Source organism: Aspergillus steynii (genome assembly GCF_002849105.1).
Source record: "Aspergillus steynii IBT 23096 chromosome Unknown P170scaffold_2, whole genome shotgun sequence".
Classification (NCBI taxonomy): domain Eukaryota; kingdom Fungi; phylum Ascomycota; class Eurotiomycetes; order Eurotiales; family Aspergillaceae; genus Aspergillus; species Aspergillus steynii.
The window spans coordinates 1,810,357-1,837,554 of NW_020194399.1; the positions used below are offsets into that span (position 1 = coordinate 1,810,357).

Genomic DNA, 27,198 nt, shown 5'->3' on the forward strand with positions numbered 1-27,198 from the left:
AGCTGGAGCCATGGTAAGGATCCAGCACGCGAGTGATAGAGGTAAGCGTACCCAGAAGATTCAGTTAAGTAAAAAGAGTAGTCTTCGCGATTCTCGTCGTATGAAGAGAAGGACAAGGAAGTGGGGATGTAAATCGAAGGCGGTTTGACAGTGTCAGGATAACTGAAAACGTGTCTGTGGGAGTGTAGGTGTCAGAAAGAGAAGAGAAGAGAGCATGCAACGGGGGGGCAGTAACACTTATTTATAGCACCTAGTGGGGGGTGATGATTTACTGGGGAAATCCGTTAAGTTAAAAGTGAGGAGCAGCCAGCAAACAGTATGGGAGGAAGAGTTACGCGATTGGTGAGCTCGACATGCACTAGTAGGAAAACTCCCTCTTGCTGCATTATTGATTTCACTAACCATGGATTGGTCTGGTAAAACGTGTCAGAGAGAGCCCCTTATGACATGGTAGAAGGAATATCTGCTGGTGATTTTGTACTGAGCTTGCCCAGGTACCTACGTCTACCTTCGCCTGTCTCTGCTTTTTTCCGTCTTCTATCTAACTTCTTTTCAATTTTTTGTAAAATACTGGCAACATCTATAATGCATTCAAAACAGATGAATTGATGGTTTGTTCTTTGTAATGTTTGCAGCTATGAAAAAAGATGCTGTCTTTCTAGTTATAAAAAAATAGACTCAAGGGCCAAGCTTGGTCGCAATTTCATGACGGTTATTCAGGTGTTGAACCACCCATGATATAGTTGTTGAAGAATTCTTTTGGTCGTCGTCGTTCCAAGAGGGGAATGTGTCCTCCAAATTCGAAAGTATCATGCAGAATCAAAGATGTGTATAAGGAGTCCTTAACAAGGTGAAAAAGAAAAGAAAAGAAAAAAGAATTATGCGTCGTGAACATCATCGGCCAAGGAGATCTTCCAAGCACATGGCATAAGATAGAACAAAATGCCAGACCCAAGAAACCTGTTGAAAGGTGCACCACCAAAACTCCGTGAAACTCATTAATACCAGCCAATGTTAAAACGGGGTAACAAGTATTTTATCGCAGACAGGGTAAGGAGACGGTTATTTCCGATGAAGGAGAGTCAAAAACTCTTCGCGAGTCTTTGCACTCGACCGCATGCATCCAAGCATGCAGCTTGTGGTGGTTGTGCTGCTCGTCTTCTGGACACCACGCATCACCATGCAAAGATGCGACGATTCCATGACGACCCCGACGCCGAGCGGCTTGAGAACTTCCGAGATCGCCAAAGCGACTTGTTTCGTCAACCGCTCCTGGACCTGGAGCCTGCGAGAGAACATCTCTGCTAGACGAGCCAGCTTGGAAAGACCAAGTACCCGACGGTCCGGAATGTATCCGATATGCATCTGCTCAGGTGTAATTAGTGAGAAATTCTAGGTTCGAAAGAGTGCGCTCTTACCTTCCCGGTAAATGGGACCATATGATGTTCACATAGGGAGAAGACTTCGATGTCCTTGACAATGACCAACTCGTCATGGTCCTCATGGAACACGGCGCCGTTCATGAGGTCTCGCACGTTCTCTTCGTAACCTTTAGTGAAGAAGAGCATGGCCTTGGCATATCGTTCGGGGGTTTCCCGCAATCCTTCTCTGTCGGGGTCCTCTCCAACGCATTCCAGTATTGTTTTCACGGCTCCCGCCAGCTTCTGCACCCGTTCTTTCTCTTGTTCCGGGGACGACTCCAACCGCGCTCTCGTGCCGGGACCTGTTCGGACATGACCGTGTTAGATGGAAAGAACAGCACAAGCCATGGATCGGGTCGACCATCCGCTACTTACAGGGCCAGCTCAGTCCGTCGAAATCAATCGGAGGAAACTGCGTGTAAGGGCTATCCGGGCGGCTCACAGTTGCCGGCGAGGTCAACGGAGCGACTTCATCTCTAGGGTCTCGAGCAGGGTCGTTCAGATCCGGTCTGCCATTTCCTCCAGGTCAGCGCATTGTTCGCCCGAAAGCATTGCAAAGACAGCTTACTTCGCCGCAGCCGGTCTACCGACCTGGGCATCAGAGCGATCCGCTGACTCACCCCCGGCATGCGTTGCGCTGGACTCGGACGAGTCAAACTCTACCGGGATGCGCGGGGCAAAAGAGGACATGATGGAGGAGTTCAGGCTTTCGCGCTCGCGAGCGTCTCGAGAGCGAAGGGAGGGTTGAAGAGGCGATCCGCCGTTCAACAAACGGGATGGAATCGCAGATTTCGGCTTGGGGCCCGTGGGGGGAGGGGATCCGGAACCCATGGTGGGGACGTGTAAAGACGAGATGAGATGTGATTTGGAGAGAGAAGGAAGGAAGGGAGTGGATACTGAAACAAAAGTTCGATGGGGGCAGAAATTCTAACGGTTTAAGAAGAAGTCAATCGCAGCGTACGAGACATAGCCATCAGATGCGCGTGAGAAACAACGATGGATGACATCCAAAGAAAAAAAAAAGTCCCCGGCGAGCCTGAGGGCCTGAGGTTTAGACCATCTGCGTCGCCGCTGATTGGCCCCCGCCCGCGCCGATTCGGAGCTCACCTGTGCCTCACCGCCCGCATGGGAGGCCAATCATCGGCCATCTGCCCGAACGGTCGTCGCCCCTTCCGTCAATCGCCCGTTGGAGTGGAATCCATCCATATCCAATCACTCTTGCATGTTCTGCTTACGCGTGAGCACCGGGCCGCCGGGCAAATAGCGGGCACGGGAAAAGCAAACCAAGCACTCGTATAATGTTTTCTGATATTTTCACCCTTGTTGTAGCTACTAGTTGGTAACACATTAATACACAAGACCTCGAGCCGATAGTTACCTATCAAAAACATTTTGAAAAAGCATCCGCATTCACTAATCAAGGCTCAATTTCCTCAGTCGGAACATCCTCCAAGTCCTTGCCCACGATCGCATCAGAAACCTTCCAGACCTGTAGCAGGTTGTCTTCGGCAGCAGAGCAAAGAGCCCATGGGTCGTTGAGGTTCCAGCTGAAGTCGGAGATCCGGTTGGTGTGTCCGCCGTGCATGAAGAGCCTGGACAAAATGAGTTAGTAATCTATTATGAAGGTCCCGAAACCAGTCAAGGGAGTGAGATAAGGAAGATCACATACAGCTCGGGTGGTCCATCCTGTGCATCGTCAGGGGTTTGCTCCTCGCCCGCTCGGCTAAGATCCCAGAACATGATCTTCCGGTCGTAACTCGCACTAGCCAAAACGGCCTCCTCAAACGGATGCCAAGAGATCGAAGTGACCGAGTCATTGTGGCATTCAAGAGCGTGAAGCTTGGTCTTGAGGTTACGCAGATCCCAGAGACCAATCGTTTTATCAGCCGAGCCCGTTGCAAGGACCGTTTCCGCAGCAGGGTTAAAAGCGACGGCATTGATCGCATCACGGTGCTGGCCTTCGGCCGACGCGGCCGCCCGGGTCGTCTCCGCCTCTCGGATGTCAAGAATTTGAAGGGTGATATCGTCGGAGACTGTTCCGATAAGCGAGGAGTGCAGGGGATGATACTGAACGTCATTGACAATGGAGGAATGGTGGGTGTAGGTGCGAGAAGGCTTAAGCGCCTTGTTGCCCTTCGTGAACGTCGTCAAGTCCCTTTGATACTGGTCAATATCGGGTCTCGGGGTTGAGTTGGGGGACCTTTTTTCGGGCTTACCAAAGACGGACAGTCTTGTCTTCACTACCCGTGACGAGGTGTCCTGTAGCATGAGGGCTCCAGCTTAGACCAAAGCCCTCTTTTGTGTGACCTAAAAGCTCCATCTGGGGATTCACGGTCCCGGTAGGCAGACTGGGATGTTTTGAGCGATCCCAGATCATGACCCTCCCATCGGTGCACATGGTCGCGATCACATTAGGGTTTTGTGGTTGATAGCGGGCTTTGTTGACCTCGCCCTTGTGGTCAATCTTTTGGACGATGTTAAACTTAATTTCCATGGGTGCTTTCTTAGAGCTACCACCGTAGCCACCGATCTCTCCGCGTTCCTCATCATAGTCATCCGGATTCGGGGTGGTCGGGTTAGGGAGCTGCACATGAGCAACCTGCAGGTAGTTTTGCGCATCGCTCGATGTATGTGTACCAATCAACAGGCGGTGCGTAGAATACGGTTTATCGGGCACTCTGGGTCCATGTCAGATTTGGAGAGCACACTCGAAGGAAAAGAAAGAAAGCGCATACTCTTGCTTGTCGGGTAGCCATTGTGTCGTGAGAGTAGGCCACTCCAGAGCTGTGCTGAGAATCATATCATACAAGAACGGCGCATTCTTCTTCCATGTTTTGTATTCTAATTTTGATATTTCTTAGCACCCACATTCGATCACCGGTAGGGTAGACCAGGGCAATACCTTCATTGACGATCTTCTCCTCAGTGCGCTCCTCTTCCTGTTCCTCCTGCTCCTCAATAAAACCTAGGGTTCGAGAAGGTCAGTGGGATGCTCGCGCAACAAATGGGCTTGGGGACCGCACCATCCTCATAGGGCTCCATGGTGCTTTAGGGGGTAGATGCCGATTGAGGGAACCAAAGTCAAAGTGCTAATAATGTCGGCAATTGGGAAGATCAGGTCACCAGATATAAGGGAGTAACACCGGGTGTGTTACAAGCAGAGCCTGTGAGCAAGTCCAACGAAAGGGTGGCAGGAGTCTGAGCTGCGGTCGAGCTCTGCGCAGAAACGCGACTTTCCTGCCGGCAGCGCGTTAATGACCGCCCAGCGCGGGCTAGTCCTCTTCGGGACCGGCAGACTTGGCAGCGTCACTCGCCCCGACGGCCTCAGGCTGTCAGAGCTAATTCGACTTAGTCAGAGCCGGGAAGACCTCGAGTCCCTCGTCGTACCTCCACCATTTACCCTCTCCCTCTTCCCTCTGGAAACAGTCACTCTCCCTCACGAATTAATAAGGCCTCGTTGCCTCCCGTTTAGGTTTTTCTATTATTACTTGGATTGTTTCTTTCTCTTCTGCGTTCCGCTTGGGACCGTACTTTGAGCATTAGCAGTCATTCCCTTCTGTCTACGACCGCATCACTATCTTGCCTTCGGAGCTTGGGTTCTTCTTTCAAAGATTCTGACGACTTCGACGACCATCGCAACGACGAACGACGTATCCGCCGATTGAATATTTTGTTTCGACAGTACGGTAATCGATAGTTTATACTTTTCATCCTATCACTATGGGTGTTCCTAAATTCTTCCGCTGGCTGAGCGAGCGGTATCCGGCCATCTCGATACTGATCGCAGAGAACCGGATACCCGAATTCGACAATCTGTACCTTGACATGAACGGTATTATCCACAATTGTACACACAAAGACAGTGACTCTCCGACTTTCCGCATGACAGAAGATAAAATGTTCATTGCGATATTCAACTACATCGAGCATTTGTATGGAAAAATCAAACCGAAGAAGCTTTTCTTCATGGCGGTGGACGGTGTCGCTCCTCGCGCCAAAATGAACCAGCAACGCGCACGACGATTCCGGACCGCTTTGGACGCTGAGGTAGCGAAGGACAAGGCCATCAGCCAGGGCATTGAGATGCCCAAGGAAGACCCGTTCGACAGTAATTGTATTACACCGGGAACGGAGTTCATGGCGAAATTGACCCAACAACTAAAGTATTTCATCAACAAGAAGATCTCGGAGGACAAAGATTGGCAAGGCGTTGAGATCGTGCTTTCGGGCCACGAAACACCGGGAGAAGGAGAACACAAGATCATGGAATACATCCGGCATGCGAAAGCACAGCCCGATTATGATCCAAATATTCGCCACTGTCTTTACGGTCTTGATGCGGACCTTATCATGTTGGGCCTTCTGAGTCACGACCCTCATTTTTGCCTGCTTCGTGAGGAGGTCACTTTTGGACGCCAGGTCCAGAAGAAGCCCAAGGAACTGGAGCATCAAAATTTCTTCCTTTTGCATTTATCTCTGGTGCGAGAGTATTTGGAGTTGGAGTTTCAAGAGCTGGAGAAAGAGGGTGCCTTGGCTTTCCCTTTTGACATGGAGCGAGTTATCGACGACTTTATTCTGATGGCATTCTTTGTGGGAAATGATTTTCTTCCTAACCTGCCTAATTTGCATATTAATGAGGGCGCATTGGCATTGATGTTCAAGATTTACAAGGAGATCCTGCCGAAGATGGGTGGTTACATCAACGAAGGAGGTGTAATTAACATGGAACGACTGGGAGTTCTTCTGGATGGCCTAAGCGATGTGGAATTTCGCTTTTTCGAGGCCGAATACTCGGATGCACAATGGATTCGGGCCAAGAAGAATGGCGCCGAAAACGCAGAGCTTCAAGAGAAGCCCAAGGGCCTTGCCATCACACCGGCCCAGAAAAATTTGTTTAGGGATGTCAAGAAGTACGTTCTGAACCGACCTGAAAAGGCAGCAGACACGAAACCGCTTGACTTCCCTCCTACGCTACCAGCCCGCGACCGCAAATTCATTGAGCAGCTTTCAGATGATCTGCGACTCCCTTGGACCACTATTTCCGACGACCATGGAGAACGATTCATCAGAGTACAACTTCCCGCCAAAGATGATGATGACAGTGAAGAAGAAGACGAAGAAGCTTCGATGGCCGTTCAGCGCATCATTCGCAAGTATGATAACGCCAAAGTTCAGGAGCTCTCCCCCGAGGAGGCTCAGCAAGCAGCCGAGAAGAAATACGAAGAGAAGTTCCAGGAGTGGAAAGACAAATACTATGTGACGAAATTCGGATGGGGTCTGGAGAACCAGGAAGAAATGAGAAAGCTCACGGAGAACTACGTGCAAGGTCTTCAATGGGTTCTGTACTATTACTACCGGGGCATTGCGTCTTGGCCGTGGTTCTTCGGATATCATTATGCCCCAATGATTTCAGGTGAGTTCTTTATTCTTTCAGTCTTTCCCTCGGGGTGGGACAAGCCCGCACTGTGTACCCAAGGTGCTAATTCTGGGCTTTATAGACGTGAAAAACGGACTGAAGGCTGATACGAACTTCAAGCTCGGTCGACCGTTCAAGCCTTACGAGCAGCTTATGGGTGTTTTGCCTGACCGTAGTAAGAAGACCGTGCCCAAAGCGTATTGGGAGCTGATGACATCGGAGGAGTCACCAATCATTGACTTCTACCCCCGTGATTTTGAATTGGATATGAATGGTAAAAAGATGGAGTGGGAAGCTGTGGTCAAAATCCCTTTCATCGATCAAGACCGTCTGCTGGACGCGCTGAAAACGAAGGAACACCTGTTGACCCCCGACGAAAAAGCACGCAATGGATTTGGTGCCAGTCTGAAGTTCACTTACTCGCCAGATGTGCAATACCCTTACCCATCATCGCTTCCGGGTATCTTCCCGGATATCCCTAGCTGCCATTGCATCGAGAACATTTTTGACTTGCCTACCATGGACGGCCTGGAGCCGTACATTGGATTGGTCGATGGAGTGCAGCTTGGATCGTCGGCATTAGCAGGCTTCCCGAGTTTGAAATACTTGCCCCATGTTGGCCAGCTGGGCTTCCACGGAGTGTGCGTTTTCCAACAGGAAAGCCGCAACGAAAGCATGGTCATCACGATTCTTGACCCAGGAAGCCGATCAAGTACCGAGCTGGCTAAGACCAAGCTTGGAAAACGAGTCTACGTAAACTACCCGTTCCTGCAGGAAGCTTATGTCGTTCGTGTCTCGGATGAGCTGTTTGATTACATCTTGCCCGAGGGTGAGCAGCATGTCGCTTCTATTCCTCATACCGATGTTCAGATCAACCAGTGGAAGAAGAAGGCAGAAAAGATCGAAGGAAGCTATAGTCGGGGTCTTGGCACCATCATCGGTCCTGTTGAAGCCATGGTGCATGTGCAGCCTCTCAAGGGATTGATCAAAACCGACGAAGGATCCACTATCAAGGAATTTGTGGACATCCCGGGCCAGGAGACCGACTATGCACTCCAATTGATCGTCGACGATGTCACGAACCCCGACGAGCGTTTTATCGAGCGGGAGGCCCTGCCTATTGAACAAGAGTTTCCCGAAGGATCTCGAGCATTCTTCCTTGGAGACTTCAATTACGGACGGCCAGTCCATGTGACTGGACACGAGCAAGGCAAAGTGAATGGATTGCTGGCGTCCGTGAGGGGCCGGGATCCAGAATTTGGACGGGAGCGTGCCAGAGACGCCGAGAGGCTCTGCCCTTACATGCCATCATACGCCATTGCCCGCAGCCTTCGGTTGAACCCCTTGGTGCTGGCCAAGATCACCTCTTCGTTCTCGGTGGACATCGAAGGCCAGCGCGTGAACCTCGGTCTCAATTTGAAGTTTGAGGCGCGCAAACAAAAGGTTCTTGGATACTCTCGGCGGGGCGATTCTGGCTGGGAATTCAGCCCCAAAGCCGTCGAATTGCTCCAGCAGTACATGATCAACTTCCCCGAATTCATCGCGGGAATTCAGCGCAACCCCCAAAACGACCGGTACAAGCCCACGGATTTCTATCCCGAGGACGTTGCCCCTCTGAAAATGAAGGAGATTCGTGACTGGCTCAAGTCGATGGAAGCCAAGAACTTCGAGAGAGTGCCTCTGGAAGCCGAGCAGCTTGATTCGGATGTTGTGAAGGTGATCGAGCAGGATGCGGACCAGATCGGCGTCACTCAAGGCCAGATGACGGTCAAGAAGCTCAAGGGTGTTCCCCGCAGCGCTCTCCTTCGCCCCTCCGACGTTGAGCAACGCTTGGGTAACCAGACGTTCAAGCTGGGTGACCGCGTGGTTTACGCGCAGGATTCCGGCAAGGTGCCTATCGCCACGCGAGGCACGGTTGTCGGACTCACACGGACGTCGCGGGCCGTCCTGCTCGACGTCGTGTTCGATGTGTCTTTCATGAGTGGCACGACGCTCGGCGATCGCTGTTCCCCCTTCCGTGGTCAAACCGTGCTGGCCTCCTCGGTCTTGAACATCTCGTACCGCCAATTGCTTGCCAGTACCCGAGCGGCTTCCAACCAGCAGCAGCAAACCCAACCCACGCCTTTGACGGTTGGCGGTGCTTCTAGACTCGGAGGGCAGCTGACCGAGGCACCAGCGCCGGCGCCATTGAGCCACTCCTACCGCGGTGCTGTATCGGGGTCGCCCGCTCGCGGACGCGGCGGACGTGGCGCCTCCAACGGAGTGGGATCACAGACCAGCTTACCTTTCCGACCTCATATCGTTGAGGCAGAAAACGGCTCGAATCGTGGGGGCAGAGGCCGGGGCGGACCCAATGGCGGCCGAGGCAACCGTGGAGGTGCGAATCGCGCACGCGGAGGATACACTGCAGTGGACCCTGATCCGGAAGCCGGCGTCGTCCGAAACAACCCGAACTTCCGGCCTCAGAACTATTCGCAGGTGCCACCCCCTCGAGGCGGTCGTGGAGGACGAGGACGAGGAAGAGGAGGATCGGAGCGAGGATATCGAGGACGTGGACGAGGTGCGGCTGCTGTCGTCGGACAGGATTCGTGAAGAGGAGGCAACAACGAGGGTTCGCATGAGACGAGGCGTATACAGCCGTTTGGAGTGATCTAGGGGATGTATGGATGTATATACTACGTACTACGCAGACTTTGGCAGATCTTCCTTCCCGGCAGTCGGATAAATATCCGCTCTCTTGCTTTCCCGCAGTATAAAACGCCTTCCCCGTAATTCCAACTTCCCCCGCAATTCCCCTCTCCCTTCTTCTGTGCCTACACTTGTATACACACATGTTCATTCCAATCGACCACAATGCCGCAAATTCCTAGCTTCGACAACCTCACTCTTGACCCCGCCGGGCCTCCGGGAAACGCATGGGGTCTCTTCGGCCGCGACAACGACCTCGGCATGCTCAACCTGCTGACGCCGGAGACCGTCCGACGTGCCGCTGCGGAGGAGGTTCGCGACGGGGTGCGCTTCTCGCTGGACCTGCCACTGGATCGCATCAAGAGCCCGAGTTTCGGGCGCAAGGCGTTTGCAAGGGAGTTTGTGAACAGGGCCCCGAGAAGCGTCAACGATGATGTTTTGATATTTAATACTCAGACGAGTAGCCAGTGGGATGGGTTCCGACACTACGGTGAGCTTCCACGGTTTCGGGGACTTATAGATGATGAAAGGCCCTGGGAGGGTTCAATTGAAGTCATATCACTCACTAATTGGCCAACGGACTGTAGGCAATCAAAAACACCAGTGCTACTTCAATGGTAACAAACTAGAGGACCTACAGACTTCGCCGGTCATTGGTATAGATTGTAAGCTCTTCTTCCCATCGGCCTTCCACGCCTTGAACCGCCCCCGCCAAAGACAATCCCCAAGAACACACCATTGACAGAAGGAAATAAACAGCCTGGGTCCAAAAAGGCGGCATCGTCGGCCGCGGCATCCTCATCGATTACGCCACCTGGGCAGCCCAGCACTCCATCCCTCTCACACCGTTCACCACCAGCACGATCCCACTCTCCGCCCTGCAACAGATCATCCAAGAGACGAACATCCAGACCCGTCCGGGCGACATCCTCTTCATCCGCACGGGGTTCACAGCCGCGTACGACGCACTCTCGGCGGACGAAGAAACGGCCCTCGCGCAGCGCGAGACGGCCGACTTCTGCGGCGTCGAGAACGGCGAGACCACGCTGCGCTGGCTGTGGGAGAACCAGTTCGCCGCGATCGCCAGCGACTCGCCGAGTTTCGAGCCCTCGCCGATTCTGCACGCGAATGCGCCGCTCAACTTTACGCTGCATCAGTGGTGTCTGGCGGGCTGGGGGATGCCGATTGGAGAGTACTTCGATCTCGAGGAGTTGGCACGGTATTGTAGGGAGAAAGGTCGTTGGTCGTTCTTCTTGTCGAGTGTGCCGCTTAAGGTGAACCTTCCTCTACTATACACCTTAGATTGGGGTCATAGATTTTTGCTGACAGATTAATGTACAGGTACCTGGTGGAGTCGCGAGTCCGCCTAATGCGGTGGCTATTCTATGATCTAGATTTAGGTATACGAAAGGGGAAGATGAAGGGGAGATGAAGGGAAAGTGAGAAGAAAGTGAGAGGGTGAGGGGAGTAAATACTCGCTACGCTACAGAAGAAAGAATAGATCAATTCAAATAGAATTTCATTCAGTCACATATTCTACCTAGGTAGTCAGGACAGGACAGGAACAAGTAGGACTCTGCACGTCTAGGCATTACAGGTCATCAACAAAGGAAAAAGAAAAAAGGTGGAGCCAAACAAGACTCAGGTACGAGGATGATCAAACAATCAGATCACTCAAAGAGGCAATCAGATCTTCACACCACGCTCCTTGATCAAAATGCGAGTCTTCATGTTGGGCATGATGTGATCACCATTGGTCACGTTGGAGGGACGACGCTTGGAACCACTCTCGAATTTGAAGTCGTATTCCATGAGGAAACGACTAAGGATGGCCTTGATGGTATTGGTGGCGTAGAAGCGGCCGGGACAAGCCTGGCGACCGTAGCCGAAGTGCATGTTGGTGCGACCGATAGTGACCAGGTAGTTGGGGGTCTCAACATCTTTGCTCCAGCGCCAGGGGTCGAAGGTATCAGCGTCATCGATGATATCGGAATCACGCGACATGGGACCAGAGGGGAAGCAGATGTGCGAGCCCTTGGGGAGCACAAAACCATCGGAGAGAACAAGCTCTTCAAGAACGATACGTTGAGCGGTCACTGGAGAGGTGGTTAGTAAGAGTGAGAGGAAAGAGGGCAGGGTAAAGTGAGAGACAGTACCTTCAGAGGTGGGGTTGAAGCGATGAGACTCGCGCAAGAAACTATCCATACGGCGCTGAGAGAGGAGCTGAGCCTGGGTGGTATTTTCCCAGCCGTCCTTGAGAGTCTCCGGGATCTCTTGACGCAAAGTCTCGAGGACATCAGGCATGAGGATCAGGTCATAGATGGCATGGGTAGTCAGCATGGTGCTGGTGTGAACCACGGCCAAAGCCACAATAGTCATGATACCCTGCGAAAGAACCTCGGGCCTCTTGTCGTAATCGTTGTCAGCCGCGTCCATCATCCACTGAACGAAGTCATCAGGCTTCTCGTAGTTAGGATCGGTCTTCTCTGCGATACGACGAGCGTTGATCATGGGAACAAAGAGCTTGTTAGTGGCATATTCCAACTGCTCAGCCAGCTTGCGAACGCTCGGCAACCACCTGGCAATCAGGGGACGAACGACCTTGGGGAAGGGACGAAGCAAGAAGATAGTGATGCCAACGTTGTTCGTGTAGCGGATAAGCAAGTTCAACCAGCTCTCATCACGGCACAAATCGTCACCAACGATGATACGAGAAGTGGTGCGGCTCATGAGAGACAGGATCATGTCGTAGATACCCACAGGCACCCAGCGATCTATGGCTTGTTAGCTAAGAATGAATGATTGTTCCTGTAGGAGCATCATACCTTTGCACTCAGGAATCACAGTAGGGAACGCATTCTTCAACTCATCGATGGTGCGAGGAACAATACGGTCTGGAATTAGAAGGAGTCAGCAAAGGGACTTCAGAAGATTGAACCAAAGGTCTAAAGTAGCAAGTATACATACTCAGAGCAGGAGTCAGCTTCTTGGCGACCGTGAAGGCAGGGAGCTGGCTGTCCAGGAGAATGTTGATATATTCGCCGAGAACGTTCTATAGAAAGAAGTCAGTTTAGCAGAAGTGCATGGCAAGGGAAATTTCATGAACTAACCCGATGCTGGGCATGAAGCAGGCTGATCCGGTTGGGAGGCAGAACTTTGATTTCATCCATGTAACGATCAGGGAGAATGATCAAGTCACCATCAGGCTTCAGAATCTGGAACGGCTTGCCCGCAAACTGTAGATACTGTCAGTACAGTCGAAAGCTAATGCAGTCAATTAGAAGAGGGAACATACGTGAGTGTAACCATACTGGACCATAGCCGGAGCGTCGATGAAGAACAGAAGACGATTGAAGAAGTTGGGGAGGAACCTGTTGAACTTGACGGTGGGCACATCGAGGTAGGACTTGCTGTAGGGACGGACGCTGAGATAGAAAACCAAGCAGGCGACCAAGTAGGCCGGCCACATGGTTTTATCAACCAGCCAATCCATGGCAGAGAACATCGTGAAGGTTGTGAGGAAGAGAATAGATAGAGAGAATGGGAGTTAGACGAGAAGAAATGAATACGAAGGAAGGGTTCAAGGTGGTTGAAGAAGGAAGAAAGGGAGGAAGCTGAGAGGTGTGAGAAACGAAGCCTTTATAGCCACAGGATGCCTCCGATGCAGGACTTCGAAGCCGAATCGGAGCTCCCAGTGAAGAGGAACCTCCCGCGTATTCTCCGCCTCCTGCACTCTCTTTGGTGGGAAGCTCCCAGTAGAGGCCGAGGTTGACTGGACTTAACGGCTTGTGGCGATAAAGAGATTGGATCTGTGACAGGGGGTGACGCTGCAAACGTTAGTGAATATCAGAATTGGGAGAGGCAGGGGGCTTAGTGGGTGCAACCGAGGCTGAGATTACGCAATGCACAGAACAAAGAGAAAAAGAATAGAGAAAGGAGGGGGAGAAAATGAGCATGAGAAAGAATATAGAAAAAGTGATGCGGTGTGCTTCTCTATCACAAAAAGTAAACAAAACAGACTTTTGGGCTGCCTCCTTTTATCTTTCCAGGTATATCATTCCACAAATAAACGCCAAACGCAAATGCAACGGTGCCAGTGACTGGGAAGAGATCAAACATGAGGGATATAAGTACAAGCCAGACCTGCAGTCCAGTCAATCATTCCAGCCCAATCCATTCGGCTTCCCCATCCTCTGCCGTCGGGTCCTCGGCAGCTGAGGTGACGACTTCGTCGTCCTCGAGGGCCATCATGTCTGCCGCCGTCTTTTGCTTCTTGTTCGCAAGCGCCGGCGTCGAAAGGAGATAGTTAAGGTCATAGACGTTCTTCTCCGCCAATCGCTTCAAGTTCTCCCGAATGTCGTCGAGGGCCCGCTGCACCGCACGGAATTCCGTTGCGAAGGTGCCCGAGTTGTCCTTGAAGTAGCGTCCGTGGCTACCCAAAAGAGATTCGATCCACAGCAAGTTGAATTCCAGGTGAGGGGTCTCCTCGGCAGCGTGGGCTACAAACCGAAGAAGGCGTGGGAGATAGACCGTGGGAATGGCGCGGACGACCAGGGCAACGTCGGCGGGAGGAATTCCTTCGTGCACTGCGCGGATGAGCTTGGCTTCGTTCAGCCGGAAAGCCATAATCAACGCCTTCAAGAAAGTATTGTCATCGTCCGTCGTTCCCGCCGCGCGGGCCTTCTTGGCTTCTTCCAGTGTGGCGAGGATGTTAGACGGGGTGATGTCGATGTCGAGGTCGAACGGGTCGAAGACGACTTCTGTGTCCAAGCTATAAATGAGAAGTCCTTCGGTGGAAGCGGCACAAAACGCGCGTCCGGCGGGAGAGAAATCGACCGAGGTGACACGAACTTCGGGCCGGGTGGTTCGAGAGCCGGCATCACCACGTTTGGCGCCGGGCAGGCTGCGATCAACGCGAGTCTCGTGGTCCGACGCTTCGCCAGTTTCGTCGATGAGGCCGCGAGCGCCAGCTTCGGTCAGGTCGCGGCTGTTGAGGATCTCCTGGGTGCCATCCAGCGAGGTGTTGACGGAGACGGTGTATTTCTTCACCATCGATCCTGTAGTCACATCGTACAGACAGATGTACTTGCTGTTGCCTGCAGCCAAAACACAGCTGCCATCCGCACTATAGGTGATGCAGCCGAAGGACTTGTTCCCGGCGGAGTTGGCGGCCGTCTGGCGGTCAGTCATCTTGCGCCCTCCAGATACGTCTCGGCGTCCATCAACGCCTCCTTCTTGCACGGCATCCGCAACCGACCAGAAGGTCAGCTGGCCGTCGAGGGTCGAGGCGGCTACCTGCTTTCCATCAGGTCGGAAGGCCACACTCAGGACGTCAGACATGAGCTGCAAAGGCTCGCTAGTCTGCGACCTGCCGAAGATGCTCCACAGTCGAACAGTATGATCCCAGCTACCGCTAACCAGATGGTTGCCATCAGAGGCGAATGCAAGGGCAGACACGGGCCCCTCATGGCCCGACAGCTGGTCGAGCAATTGTCCTGTCTGTACGGACCACACATGGATATCAAACGAATCGGGGGAGCCGGCGCAGATCACTTCGCCGCTGGGGTCGACAGCCAGCGAGGAAAAGGACAGTCGAGACGGTGCAGTAAAGGTTCGGAAGTTACGGTACCGGATGAGATCCCACGCCCTCACAGAGCCATCCAGCGACGCAGTGAACAGTACACTTCCTTTCTTGGCGAATTGACAGGCACTCACGGCACTAGTGTGCTCGGTAAACGTCACGATACAGAATCCTGATTTGACATCCCAGACCTTGACCTTGCCATCATCGCTGGCAGTCACGATCTTCTGACCATCGGGAGAGTAGACAAGCGAGTTCATGGAGTCCAGGTGACCCTGCTGTTTCAAAATGTAAGACTCCGATTGCCATTCCCACACCAGCAATTGGCCGTGCTTAGAGGAGCCAAAGGCAAGCCATTCGCCCGATTTGTTGACCGTCACGTAATCGATGTTGCTCTGGGATACACTGTATTCTTCGTCAGTCTCGCTCGGGACCAGGCAGCTACAGAAGGAATGAGCATTACCTTAGCTGATGGATCATGTTGAATTCCGGCAAATCGTAGAGTCCGAACAATCCGTTTGAGAAACCGACGATCAGAAGATTCGTCGGCGCGTGGAAGGTGGAGCAGTTCACTCTGGCGTCGTTCTGCATGAAGAAGTCTTTCCTGACAATCCTCCAGCGGGGTTCAGCAATATCCTCCATCGTATCCGGGTCCTTCTTGGAGACGTATTCCCATCGGAAAAGGGCCCCGTCTTGACTGATCGTGTAGATCTGACAACGTCAGCTGCGGATCGGCGTAGAACGAGCATATAAACTTACCGCTTCTTGGTCCGCAGTAAAGTATGCCGCCTTGACGCCCTGGCGATGGCCTGATAGCGTCGTGGGCTCAAACCCGACCTCCGGATCCATACTCCATACTCGGGCCGTCAAATCCTTGGAGGCCGTCAACAGGAAGCGCGAGTCGCTGGACCACTCGATATTTTGAATGTCATCGAAATGACTGGTGAGTTCACGGTGCAGAACAAACGGCGCAAATTCAATCTCGCCGTTGTTGTCGGCACCGGGCGCCGACGGGGTATGCCAAATCTGCAATCGTCGCCCGACTGCGACGGCGAAATGTCGGCCGGATGGCGAGAATTTGAGGGCGGAGACTCGGCCTTTGAAGGAGAAGTGATGGATGACGGTCCTGCGGCGGAAGTTGGTCAAGATTGCGCGGCCATTTTCGTCAACGGAGAGCAGAAGACTGCCTTGCGGGGTGAGATCAAGACGGTCGATATTGGTACGATGCGCAAACGGGAGGGTATAGGAGGCATTGCTGCGCGCGGGGTCAGTCAGTTTGAGACTTCCAGGAGCACCGCATGTCCGGAAGACGAGACATACTGGACTAGATCAAAGACGGAGATCTGATTGCCGACTGGCGACAGCAGCGTAGTGCCATCGGAGGTAAAAAGAAGATTTCCTTTGCGATAGACCGTCCCCAGAAGGTTGGAGAACTAGAGGAGGGTCAGCGGGGGATTTCGGGATCTGGAGGGACATGCATGGGATCCGAGAAGTTCAGCAGAGCCCATGAGGATCTCACGCACCTTGAAAGTGGTCTTCATGGTCGGCGACTGCTCAATGGCTGCAGAAGTCGATATCAAAAAATATTCGAGTCCGGAATTCCCAAAACGAGCAGCTCCGCGGGTTAATCCGAGGCCGAGACACGCTAGCCGCATCTGGCTTAGGGCGACCCCGGAGCAAGTCACGCTCGCTTGTTTGCCGTGTTTGCTCGCTTTCTCCAGCAATTCAGGGGCAGCGACTGCCAACTCGAACGGTTTTCGATCTTCTTGAACCGTCTCCCTTTCTCCTGTTGGCCCCGTCTCAATTAACTCCTCGGCCAGCCCTGTCGTTTGCTTGCTTCCTTTCTCCCATCCGTCTCGCTTGCCCTTCGCCGGTTTCTTCCATTGACCTGTTATCGTCCTCTCACTTCCCGATCAACCCTCCTTGACTATCATGTCCTCCACCACAGAGACGGCGTCCGCATCCCCCATTGGGATTGCCAACGTAAGTAGTGTCCCGGTGTTTGCACTGGCCGAGCCAATGGAATCTGGAGTACTGACTAGAACCATGACAACAGCTCCCCAACCAGCGGTATGTTGTTGAGAGGCCTCCTCCACCTAGCGGAGCGGCGGATCCTAACTAGAGCTATGCAGACACAAGATCGTCGCTAAACGGGGTGCGGCATTCACTGTTATGGTGGGTAGAAGCGAATCTTCCTATACGCACGCCTCCTATACTGAACTGCGAGACTAGGTTGCTGGAGAGTCGGGACTGGGAAAGACCACGTTTATCAACACCTTGTTCTCTACCACCATCAAGAACTACGCCGACCACAAGCGCCGCCACCAGAAGCAGATTGACCGAACTGTCGAGATCGAGATCACCAAGGCAGAGCTGGAGGAGAAGTTCTTCAAAGGTTGATACTTGAATCCTAGCCCAGCCCTTTCCCCTCATCGGAGTGACCCGCTAATGCTGGTGCGTCCTCGATCTAGTCCGCCTCACGGTGATCGATACCCCCGGATTCGGTGACTATGTCAACAACCGCGACTCTTGGCAGCCCATCATTGAGTTCCTCGACGACCAGCATGAGTCGTACATGTTGCAGGAGCAGCAGCCCCGCCGCACGGATAAGATCGATATGCGTGTCCACGCTTGCTTGTACTTCATCCGACCCACCGGACACACCCTGAAGCCCCTCGATATCGAAGTCATGAAGCGCCTCAGCTCCCGTGTCAACCTGATCCCCGTCATTGCCAAGGCCGACACGCTCAGCCCTGCCGACCTGGCCCGTTACAAGCAGAGAGTAAGATGACCGGCTCGCCGAGTATCATATGACAACCGACTAATCTTTCTATTCGGGTGTAGGTGCAAGCTGTAATTGAAGCCCAGGGCATCAAGATCTACACTCCTCCCGTCGAGGAGGACGATGAGCACGCCGCCGCCCATGCCCGCAGCCTGGTGGCCGCCATGCCTTTTGCCGTGATCGGATCCGAGAAGGACGTTAAGACCAGCGACAACCGGGTTGTGAAGGGCCGTCAATATGCCTGGGGTGTTGCCGAAGTCGAGAACGAGGATCACTGCGATTTCAAGAAGCTGCGGTCGATTCTGATCCGTACCCACATGCTGGATCTCATCCACACCACCGAAGAACAGCACTACGAGGCCTACCGTGCACAGCAAATGGAGACCCGGAAATTCGGCGAAGCTCGTCCCCGGAAGCTGGACAACCCCAAGTTCAAGGAGGAAGAGGAATCTCTGCGGAAGCGATTCACCGAGCAGGTCAAGGTCGAGGAACAGCGGTTCAGACAGTGGGAGCAGAAGCTCATCTCCGAGAGAGACAGACTCAACAAGGATCTGGAAGCCACCCACGCTGCGTATGTCTTTCCATTCCCACCCTGCTGGATTCGAACTCTTACTGACAGAATACAGGATCAAATCGCTGGAGCAGGAGATCGAGGGCTTGCAAGGCTCCTCGACCCGGAGCCATGGACGTCGTTAAAGGTATATCTTTTGGAACACTGCAAGTGGCTTTCTCAGGGACAGTGGGAAAAGCAGGAGCAATGCGCATTCGCCTGGATTAATATTGTTAACATTTGACTACCCCTTTCTTCACCTTTCCTTATATTCTTTTTTTTCTTTTTCTTTTTTTTTCGGATTTTGTACTCAGGGAAAACCATCCGATGCAACTGTCCTGCCTCGTATTCCTTCTGGAGCTTTCCCTGTTCTTTCAATTTGCTTGCTGGAAGCTAGCGATGGTCTGTCTACATCCTTGATAATAACCCATTTGTACTCCGTAGCATGTCAATACAGATTTAATTACTTTTGTTATTTACAGCGCATGGAGTAGATCGAGCATCCCTGGATTTAAATCTTGGCGGTGAGGGGCGTCAATATGCTTCGGCGGTGAGGCGGTCTCCACTCGGCGATAATCTTCGCTGGGAATCGTTATCTCATTCTCTCCGAATATCCCATCCTACCAAACCCATTGATCGTCGAGCGTGAGGTCAATGACCGCCATAAAATCATTTCCCACCGAGCTCGCTCACACACTCAAAACACACAATGGCAAGACCTCACCATCCACCATCCCCAATAATCCAACCCGCCCAGCGCTGACGTCCTCCCAGGCCCCGTCAACGCCGTGACCTTCTCCAGCTATCCCGGCACATACATCCTCACAGGGTCCTCCGACCGGGCCGTCCACCTGACGCGTGCCCTACCCAGCAACACAACCGCCGGCGCCGAAACCACCTCGCCGATCCAGAAATACGAGGCGCACGGCTACTCGGTGCTCGACGTCGCCGTCGCATCGGACAACGCGCGGTTCGCGAGCGTCGGCGGCGACCGCCAGGTCTTCCTCTGGGACGTGGAGCACGGCGGCACGACGAGACGGTGGAGCGGACACGGCGCCAGGGTCGAGGCGGTGCAGTTTGCAGGCGAGGGTGATTCGGTGGTTGTTTCTGGTGAGTTACCTACCTAGCCACCTACCTACCTGCATTCAAGCAGCCTCTCTAACTAACCCCCCGCGATTGATACCAACAGGAAGCGCCGACACCACCATCAACCTCTGGGACGCGCGGTCCAACAACCACAAGCCGATCCAGACCCTCCCAGAGGCGGGCGACACCGTGTCGTCGCTGCACGTGCACATGCCGACGTACTCGATCGCCAGCGGCAGCTATGACGGGCGGGCGCGCGTCTACGACATCCGCATGGGCCGCACTTCAGAGGACGTGTTCGGACAGCCGGTGACGAGCGTGCGGTGCTCGGCGGACGGGAACGCGCTGTTGGCGTCGACGCTGGATAGTCGCGTACGGATGCTGGATCGGGCGGATGGGAAGTTGTTGAAGGCGTTTGGAGATGGGGTCGGGGATGCGGAGAAGTCGAGCGCAGTGTATCGGAACAGCGAGCTGAGGATTCGGTCGGTGTTTGCGAAGGGCGACGCGGTCGTCCTGAGTGGGAGTGAGGCGGACAAGACGGATAAGTCGTCCGAGGCGTGTGTGTTTGCGTGGGATGTGCTGAGCGGCGAGGTTGTTGCGGCGGTTCCGGCTGGGAAGGGAGTCCGGGTGGTGAGTTGTGTGGCGTGGAATGAGAAGGGAGGATGCTGGGCCGGGGGGTGTTCGGACGGTATGTTCCATCTTCTTTTTATCTCTGCGTTTTTCATTCATGCCTCGGCCAGAGGGGTGGTTACTGACTGCTGACTGTGGAATAGGATCCGTCAAGGTATATCGGTGATATACATCTACCATTGTCCGACCAACGAGATCACGCCGAGTCCCAGTCCAGTTTATCTATTTTAGCATATGATACCCAATACACGTTCGATGATTATATCCCTCCTTACCACTGCTGAGTACAGACATACCGGAGTCACCACCATGTACATATCTACAACCGAAGGCATTCCACGAAATCCCCGTCCATTGAAATCAACACAAGCCAGCTCTCATGAACCTAACATCATACATCAGATCAATACATCGCCCAACCCCCACTAACCGACAACACCTGCCCCGTAACCCAACGACTCTCCTCCCCAGCCAACCAAGCCACCAGGGGGACGACATCCTCGACCTCGCCCATCCGATTCTCCACAGGCGTCGCCTTCAACTGCATCTGGACCAAATCCTGCGGGATATTGTCAATCAGACTGGTCCTCACGGGCCCGGGGTTCACCGCATTCACGGTATGGCCCGACGCGCCCAGCTCCGCGGCCCAGCAGCGCGTGAACCCCTCCAGCGCGGCCTTCGAGGCACAGTACAGCGACAGGCCGGCGAAGCCGCAGCGCGAGCCGACGGAGCCGACGTTCACGATGCGGCCGGGGCGGCGCAGGACGGGCAGGACGGACTGCGCGAGGAGGAGGGGCGCGCGGACATTCAGGTCGAAGACGGAGGCGTAGTCCGGGAGGGAGATGTCGGCGAGAGAGGCGTTGACGTCGCCGGCGGCGTTGTTGACGAGGATGTCGACGTGGGGGGTCGAGAAGGCGGCGAGGGTGGTTTGGATGATGGTGGAGGCGGAGGATGGGTCGCGCAGGTCGGATTGGATTTTGATGGCGACGGGGGAGGGCGATTCTGCGGTGGACTGGTGGTTGGGGAGGGAGTTGATTTGGTGGACGAGGGAGGCGGCCTGAGCGGTGCTGGTGTCGGAGGTGTATGTGATGGCGACCTGGCGTTGGTTTAGTTACGGGCGTTGGTCATCTGGGGATGGGGAATCTACTTTGGCGCCTCGTTGGGCCAGATCGAGAGCGATGCCTGCGCCGATGCCTCGTGACGCGCCGGTCACGATGGCGATTTTACCTGTCAGGGTTTGTGGCTTGGAGGTGGCCATTCTATGGAGAGGTAGTAATACGCTGGATGAGATGCACGGTTTGTAGAACTGGACACATTCCTCGCGACAGTACATATATTCTATGCCTGGGATATGACCTCAGGTATCGGACTGGGATGCGAATCCTTCACTGGGAGATAATCGCTCCTAAATCCGAACACCGTCTTCCAATCCCATCTGAAGTACTGCAGGTGGATCCAACGTCCAATCCTTGGATTAAGTGCGATGTCATCGGGGGAATCCAACTGACGATCAAAATCCGGTCAAATCCGAGGCTCCACCGCCAAAGTGTACACTCCAGAGGCTCCACGCTGTAAGGATTCGTCCAGCCCAAGAAATATATTTCGAATCAAGTCGTTCAAAAGGGGTTTCTTTCGTTTTCCTTGGGTCAAACACCAAATATAACCATCACCAAATATGAAAAAAGCCAACAAAAACAGATGAATAAAATAAGACCATGGTATCTGATTCCCATGTAACAAGACTTTTTGTCATGCTATGCCAACATATCCCACCATGCATACCTCGCCAAAAAAAAAAAAGAAGAGCAAGAATAAATGTTACTGGAAAAAGGGCACGAACACAATCATGCTATCTTCGTATACATCGTAAGAAATAGAATAGAGCCCAGTCAGATCGCTATGACTCATCCATCTCGGACCCATGACTCTCCGCCTCCAAAGCATCGACGGCCCGATTCAGCTCGTGCTCGCCGACAATGATCGTCCCCGCGCGGGCCGTGCTCAAGAAACTGATCTCGACGGCATCGATGGAAGCATCCAGGTCCGGTTGCAGACGGTGGGTGGGCGGGTTCACCGATCCATGCTGACTGCGGCGACCGAAGCTAGGGCTGGGCGGTTTGACGGGCCCGCCGGACCCGAGGCTGGACGAGAGCAAGTGCTTGATGGAGCTGTCGATCGACGAGCTGCCGTTGAACGACTGCGAGAGGATGGTGGAGGAGTCGGTGAAATCGTCGTGCCGCGTGGCGTCAGCTAGTCGTCCGGCGACGCCGCAGACAATGCCCGTCGCTTCGAGGGGGAGGCTGCGCAGATCGAGCATGATGGGGACGAGGATCTCTTCCTTCGACCCGAGGAGAAGGCTGGTTTCTTCGTCGGAGTCGCCGGTGGAAGTCGGGTCGCGAGAGAACCGGGGGAGAAGGCGTTTTTCGAGGAGAAGAGATGCGGCAGGGTCGGCGGCCGTCAGGGTCAACGAGAGGAATCGCGGCTTGTCCACGACCAGTACCACGGTGAGTGCCTCTCGAAGGATGGAGATGGAGCTCTCTTCGCTGCTGTAGGGGTGGTGGGCGGCGCATTGCACCAAGCGCAGGGATTTGTCCACACTGGGAACGATGTGGTTCCTCCGTAACGAGGAAAAGGTGCGCGTCTGCAGTTCATCGAGTGACGAGGGTGGAGGCGTCGCCGGCGGGGAGCCGAGACTGCTTGACGAGCGTGAAGACGTGGGACTGAAACAGCTGTTCAACTGCGCCTGGTTGTTGTTGACGAATGCTTCGGTCGACATCTCGAATTGGAAGCCTCGCTTCTCCAAGGCCTTGATCACCTGTGTCTTACTGCGAAGGGGCACTATGATGTAATCGGCAAAGTAGGTGGAAATGAAAAAGATAGAGCTTCATAGAGGGTCAGCAGCGGTTCATTTCCAGTTCCAGAAGGGCTCGTTGCATACATTCCTGCCATGGCCAGGGGACTCGTCAGCTCCAGCACTCGTTGGCCCGCCTCCAGCCCTTCGCCGTACACCTGCATCGCAATGAAATCGTCCTGGCTGATCGATAAGCGACTCTGCGAGGAGGAACTAGTATTCACGAAGCGTTCGACCAGCGGAGCAAAGTACTGGTTCGCCAGCTGCCGCGGACACATGATGGAGCATTCGACCGGCGTGATCGAGAGGTTCAAGAACGCAGGCTGGGCTCGTCGTGAGGCATCCGAATGGCCGTTGTCCCCATGTGCGCCATGAGCTTCTTCTAGCGGAGGCACTTCGTGGAAAAGGACCTGGAGAATGGGGTTCAAGAAGTACGGATATAGGTCAAGTGGGATATGGACTAGGGCCAGTCGGTCGTCCTATCAACACGCCTGTTAGTGATGCCTATCCGGCGATTACATTCAGCTGAATAGAACCCTGGAAGGGATAGTCAACTCACCATGAACTGGACCTGAGCCGAAATAAGCGATAGCGACTGATCCATGGCGTTGACAGCGCTCGGAGCAGGATACGAATATAGCCAACAACCTCTCCTACAAGCCACCAAGCCAAAGTCTTCCCCAGGGAGCGGGATTCAGTTGATATTGAAACAGAGTAAGTAGTAGCCAACCGGCCGAGTTCGTCAAAGCAGAGAGATAAAGCAAACAAGGGATAAAAAGCAGCAGTGACGATCTTCACCACCGGATATAGTTCGGATGAAGTATAGCGGAGGAACGAAAAAGGGTGAATTTCTTCCGTCTTTGCATGTCGTGGATTGACAAGGGGGACGAAGCCTCTGGGGAGTAGATGATCGACCGCCCTTCGTTACGCCATTGCCGGGGGAAATGATACCAAGTCGATCCAGCACGCAAGAGAGCTAAAGATGACCGTGAGGAAGCCTGTGACCAAAAAAGAGAATCAAATGATAGTTAGACCAAGTCCCGGTGTGACTCAGCGATTGATTTTAGGAACTGCGATCTGATTGAGTCGATCTAAGAATCGTGGGTCAGGAAATCGCGACGACAAAGAAGGGAGCGCGAGAAAAAGAGGGAAGAGAAGATAAAGAAACAGAAACCATCCACTTCCCAACAAATTAATTAAAAGACAGAAAAGCTTGACAGACACCACCTCCTTACATGGCTCAGAGTCTGCCATGCCATGTCTATCGCTCTCCAACCAACGCATCGACGAGAATCAAATCCAATCAATCAATCACTCACAGAATTACCTAAACTCCGACGTCTCCACCGACCTTATCAATTGACAGACTCTGGATCGCCCGCGCTAGGCGCTGCTACCGGCTGGCCCTGCCAGACTGATACTCGCGGGCATGTCCAATGAGAGGAGCCAGAATGTCGATGATAATGACGTTGGAATGTCTGCAATCTCTTGCTGTCCTTTTTTTTTTTTTTTCTTTCTTTCTTTCCCCGCAGTCGGATGCCGTGTACCTTGAGATGTTGTCAGGCACAGTCGGTCACACCCAGGCACGCTGCATGGCGCACCCCCTTCAAAAGTCCAGGAAATGGAGTCTGGCAGTTGTAGAGCAGCCAGTCGGAGTGTGAAGTAGAAACCGACGCACAGACCGAAGACAAGACACTAGTGGGATGGAAGTACGAGAGGCGAGGGAGGTGGAGAAAAAAGAGGATGGGACGAGGGAAAAGAGGAGATGGCGATGATGCGGTGATTATGGCAGCATTCGTGACCTCCCTTTCTCTTGGATTCATTCAATTCCAACCACCCAATGCATGGAATCCAGCATCTCCCCGGATGATCGACATCCGAGGGTTCGCCGGGCGATCTACATTCTGGAGATAAGGAAATCCGGTTCATTCATCTTCTGCAGTTTGCATTCCTGACTATCCACCTGTTTATCAGATTGTGACCCCGGGGATCCACGTCTGAATATCTTTATGGTTACATCTGTCCCCCTTGAAAACCAGAGGACCTAATATATGGAAATAAATGGGAAAAGCATCCCTCCAAACCCAGGGATATCTGCCGGACAGTCCGTGGGGGCAAAGACACAAATCAAAGAAAAGGAAAATACATACACAAACGCCCGCAATGCATGGCACCAAAAACCATCCCAATAGACAGATCCACGTAGAGCAAATACGAAAAAGAAAGCAATCGTTCGATTTAGTCGTCGTCCACTCGGGCGCGTTTCGACCCCCGGTCCTCTGCCTCCTGAATGCCGTAGCGCTTCTGGCCAGCGCCGGCCGTGACATCGGCGATCATGCTGTCGATTCCGAACGGGTCGGTCGTGTCCTTTTCGAATTGGACAGGGCCCTGACGCTCCTGCTCGTAATCGGTTAGCCATTTGGTCCTGCAAGTGCCGTGTCATGCAATCACGCAGAAAAGAAAAAGAAAAAGAACGCACCTCGGCATCCGCCGCGCCTCGGAATCCTTCCTTGGCCTTTCCAAGCACCTCGAATCGGCCGGACTTCTGGATCTTGCTCATTTCGCCCTCGCCGCCCTCGTCGTCGTCGGCGTCCACCTGGGCCCGCGGTCGGTAGATGCTGTTGATGGCGTCCTGCGCCGCGAAAAGAGGCTTGTCGTAAGGGTTATCTTCGTTGAATCCCGTGTCCATGCCGCTGGTCTGGTTGAACAGACGCGAGTCGTACATGGTCTCCGACGACTGCGTCGGCTTGGCCAGTCCAAGCGCCACCTTCTCGGAGATGTCCCGGTTCTGCTCCCGCGCCATCGTCTGGATGCGTCGCTCCGTGCCCATGCGCGACTGGCGCAGCTGTCGCTCGGCATCCTGTCGTCGCTCGCGACGCATCTGCTCTCGTGCCCGGGCGGCACCCTCGTCCTCGCTAGGCGATCCCGACCGAGAGGAATACGCCGGGCTGCGACTGCCGCTGCGGGAGCGCGAGCGCGAGCGAGATTCGGCACGCGAGTCCTGACGACTGCTGCCGGCGCGCTCGGCACGAGCCTTCTGAGCAAGCGCCCGCAAGTGATCTTCCTTCTGGGCCTTCTCCTTCTCTGCCAGCTTCTGCTGCATCTGCGCACGTAGCCGGACCTCCTCGCGGGCATGTCGGTCCGCCGTAAACAGGGCCTCGGCAAACTGGGCGAACTTGTCGTTGATCGTCACATCCTGTAGACCACGGCCGTCGGCGGCCAGACGCTTATCCAGCGGCACCGTGTAACCCTTGGGGTTCTTCCAGTTCGACACGGGCGGCGGGATCTTCCAGGCCTCCTGGTCCTCGGCCGTGAGTTTCCGCGGCGGCGAATGCATGACGGGCGGAGGCGGCGAGGGCGGGCCACGGGGGATCTTCTTGTGCTTGAACTTGGGCGGCTCCATGGGATCATGCTGGCGGTCGACGATCTTCATGATGCGGTCGTTCTTCCGGTCGGTATCGCCCATCTGGTTGGCGGGGGTGTAGCGCACGAACGTGGGCTCGGCGCGCTGCCCGCCCTTGACGTTCTTGGGCTTCTGAGCCGCCACAGCGCCGTCCACCAGACTGGCCAGGGCGTTCTTCGTCTTCTCCATCTGTGCCGCCACGTCCTCCTCCGACGGCCGGTCCAGCGAGACCTCGCCCATGTCCACCCGCTGCCGCAGCGGGATTAGATCCTTGAAGGAGGCGTGGACGATACGGTTGTCGCCGTGGCCGCGGCGCGCGATCGCATCGTACTTGACCTTTCCTTCGGCGTCGACCTGCACGGTGAGGGCGTTCGAGCTCGACGATGTGCCCTTTCGTCCCATGTCGAGCGGATACTGAGCGACCAAGATCTCGGGGAACGCGCCGCCATCTCCAAAGTCTTCAGCGGCCCGGGGGCGCCAGCCGGTACGGTTGCCATATGGGGGAGGGCCGGTTTTCTATTATCGAACACGTTCCATTAGATATTATCCCGTCGGAGCGATATAGATAGAAAATGGACTGAGGAGGGGGAGAAACGTACCCTTAGCACAATCTGAGACTCATCAATCTGGTCGGGGCCCACGACCCGCGGACCACGGGGCTGCGCGTGTTGCGGCAACTCCTCATCCTCGCCGGTGTATTTCGGCTTCGGCAGTGATTTGAAAAGCCCCTCTGCAATGGACGTCATTGTCGAGGGTGAGAAACAGGTGGGATGGGGGGAAGACTGGGGAG

At 54.1% G+C, this 27,198-nt stretch overlaps 11 protein-coding genes across 11 annotated transcripts; 3 read left to right on the plus strand and 8 right to left on the minus strand.

The window, feature by feature from the left end:
* Nucleotides 1-592: 592 nt before the first annotated feature.
* P170DRAFT_377291 (GTP cyclohydrolase I) lies at nt 593-2,416 on the minus strand. The gene is made up of 4 exons (XM_024845396.1): nt 1,990-2,416; nt 1,797-1,930; nt 1,419-1,723; nt 593-1,365 (listed from the first exon to the last, which is right to left on the minus strand). The coding sequence occupies exons 1-4, from the start codon at nt 2,250-2,252 to the stop codon at nt 1,063-1,065; spliced, it is 1,005 nt and encodes a 334-aa protein (XP_024707237.1). The 5' UTR covers nt 2,253-2,416; the 3' UTR covers nt 593-1,062.
* A 295-nt stretch (nt 2,417-2,711) lies between these two features.
* Nucleotides 2,712-4,628, minus strand: P170DRAFT_433836 (WD repeat RBAP46/RBAP48/MSI1 family protein). Its single transcript, XM_024848587.1, has 6 exons — nt 4,445-4,628; nt 4,324-4,386; nt 4,157-4,262; nt 3,638-4,099; nt 3,091-3,576; nt 2,712-3,013 (listed from the first exon to the last, which is right to left on the minus strand). Exons 1-6 carry the CDS (start codon nt 4,461-4,463, stop codon nt 2,839-2,841), a joined length of 1,311 nt encoding a protein of 436 aa, XP_024707238.1. The 5' UTR covers nt 4,464-4,628; the 3' UTR covers nt 2,712-2,838.
* Nucleotides 4,629-9,653: 5,025 nt separating this feature from the next.
* P170DRAFT_401682 (uncharacterized protein) lies at nt 9,654-11,021 on the plus strand. Its single transcript, XM_024846382.1, has 4 exons — nt 9,654-10,015; nt 10,113-10,190; nt 10,285-10,799; nt 10,867-11,021. Exons 1-4 carry the CDS (start codon nt 9,691-9,693, stop codon nt 10,912-10,914), a joined length of 966 nt encoding a protein of 321 aa, XP_024707239.1. The 5' UTR covers nt 9,654-9,690; the 3' UTR covers nt 10,915-11,021.
* A 190-nt stretch (nt 11,022-11,211) lies between these two features.
* On the minus strand, nt 11,212-12,994 carry P170DRAFT_453506 (cytochrome P450; the record flags this gene model as incomplete). Its single annotated transcript, XM_024851365.1, has 6 exons — nt 11,212-11,621; nt 11,682-12,299; nt 12,351-12,419; nt 12,493-12,577; nt 12,636-12,761; nt 12,821-12,994. 6 exons carry the CDS (start codon nt 12,992-12,994, stop codon nt 11,212-11,214), a joined length of 1,482 nt encoding a protein of 493 aa, XP_024707240.1.
* A 490-nt stretch (nt 12,995-13,484) lies between these two features.
* On the minus strand, nt 13,485-16,663 carry P170DRAFT_401685 (snoRNA-binding rRNA-processing protein PWP2). Its single transcript, XM_024846383.1, has 5 exons — nt 16,630-16,663; nt 16,427-16,539; nt 15,866-16,361; nt 15,570-15,817; nt 13,485-15,511 (listed from the first exon to the last, which is right to left on the minus strand). The coding sequence occupies exons 1-5, from the start codon at nt 16,645-16,647 to the stop codon at nt 13,684-13,686; spliced, it is 2,703 nt and encodes a 900-aa protein (XP_024707241.1). The 5' UTR covers nt 16,648-16,663; the 3' UTR covers nt 13,485-13,683.
* A 177-nt stretch (nt 16,664-16,840) lies between these two features.
* On the plus strand, nt 16,841-18,891 carry aspC (septin CDC12). The gene is made up of 7 exons (XM_024846384.1): nt 16,841-17,089; nt 17,163-17,176; nt 17,239-17,281; nt 17,339-17,501; nt 17,578-17,888; nt 17,951-18,459; nt 18,515-18,891. The coding sequence occupies exons 1-7, from the start codon at nt 17,039-17,041 to the stop codon at nt 18,582-18,584; spliced, it is 1,161 nt and encodes a 386-aa protein (XP_024707242.1). The 5' UTR covers nt 16,841-17,038; the 3' UTR covers nt 18,585-18,891.
* A 201-nt stretch (nt 18,892-19,092) lies between these two features.
* P170DRAFT_444049 (WD40 repeat domain-containing protein) lies at nt 19,093-20,320 on the plus strand (the record flags this gene model as incomplete). The annotated part of the gene is made up of 4 exons (XM_024850601.1): nt 19,093-19,150; nt 19,213-19,548; nt 19,628-20,212; nt 20,298-20,320. 4 exons carry the CDS (start codon nt 19,093-19,095, stop codon nt 20,318-20,320), a joined length of 1,002 nt encoding a protein of 333 aa, XP_024707243.1.
* Nucleotides 20,321-20,557: 237 nt separating this feature from the next.
* Nucleotides 20,558-21,412, minus strand: P170DRAFT_350288 (SDR family NAD(P)-dependent oxidoreductase; the record flags this gene model as incomplete). Its single annotated transcript, XM_024843790.1, has 2 exons — nt 20,558-21,250; nt 21,302-21,412. The coding sequence occupies 2 exons, from the start codon at nt 21,410-21,412 to the stop codon at nt 20,558-20,560; spliced, it is 804 nt and encodes a 267-aa protein (XP_024707244.1).
* Nucleotides 21,413-22,051: 639 nt separating this feature from the next.
* P170DRAFT_444051 (ACT domain-containing protein) lies at nt 22,052-23,609 on the minus strand (the record flags this gene model as incomplete). Its single annotated transcript, XM_024850602.1, has 3 exons — nt 22,052-23,036; nt 23,093-23,484; nt 23,565-23,609. The coding sequence occupies 3 exons, from the start codon at nt 23,607-23,609 to the stop codon at nt 22,052-22,054; spliced, it is 1,422 nt and encodes a 473-aa protein (XP_024707245.1).
* P170DRAFT_377315 (uncharacterized protein) lies at nt 23,565-24,717 on the minus strand. Its single transcript, XM_024845397.1, has one exon. It carries the CDS (start codon nt 24,287-24,289, stop codon nt 24,056-24,058), a length of 234 nt encoding a protein of 77 aa, XP_024707246.1. The 5' UTR covers nt 24,290-24,717; the 3' UTR covers nt 23,565-24,055.
* A 206-nt stretch (nt 24,718-24,923) lies between these two features.
* Nucleotides 24,924-27,195, minus strand: P170DRAFT_506860 (SKIP/SNW domain-containing protein). Its single transcript, XM_024854417.1, has 3 exons — nt 27,008-27,195; nt 25,485-26,924; nt 24,924-25,402 (listed from the first exon to the last, which is right to left on the minus strand). Exons 1-3 carry the CDS (start codon nt 27,152-27,154, stop codon nt 25,244-25,246), a joined length of 1,746 nt encoding a protein of 581 aa, XP_024707247.1. The 5' UTR covers nt 27,155-27,195; the 3' UTR covers nt 24,924-25,243.
* Nucleotides 27,196-27,198: the final 3 nt, after the last annotated feature.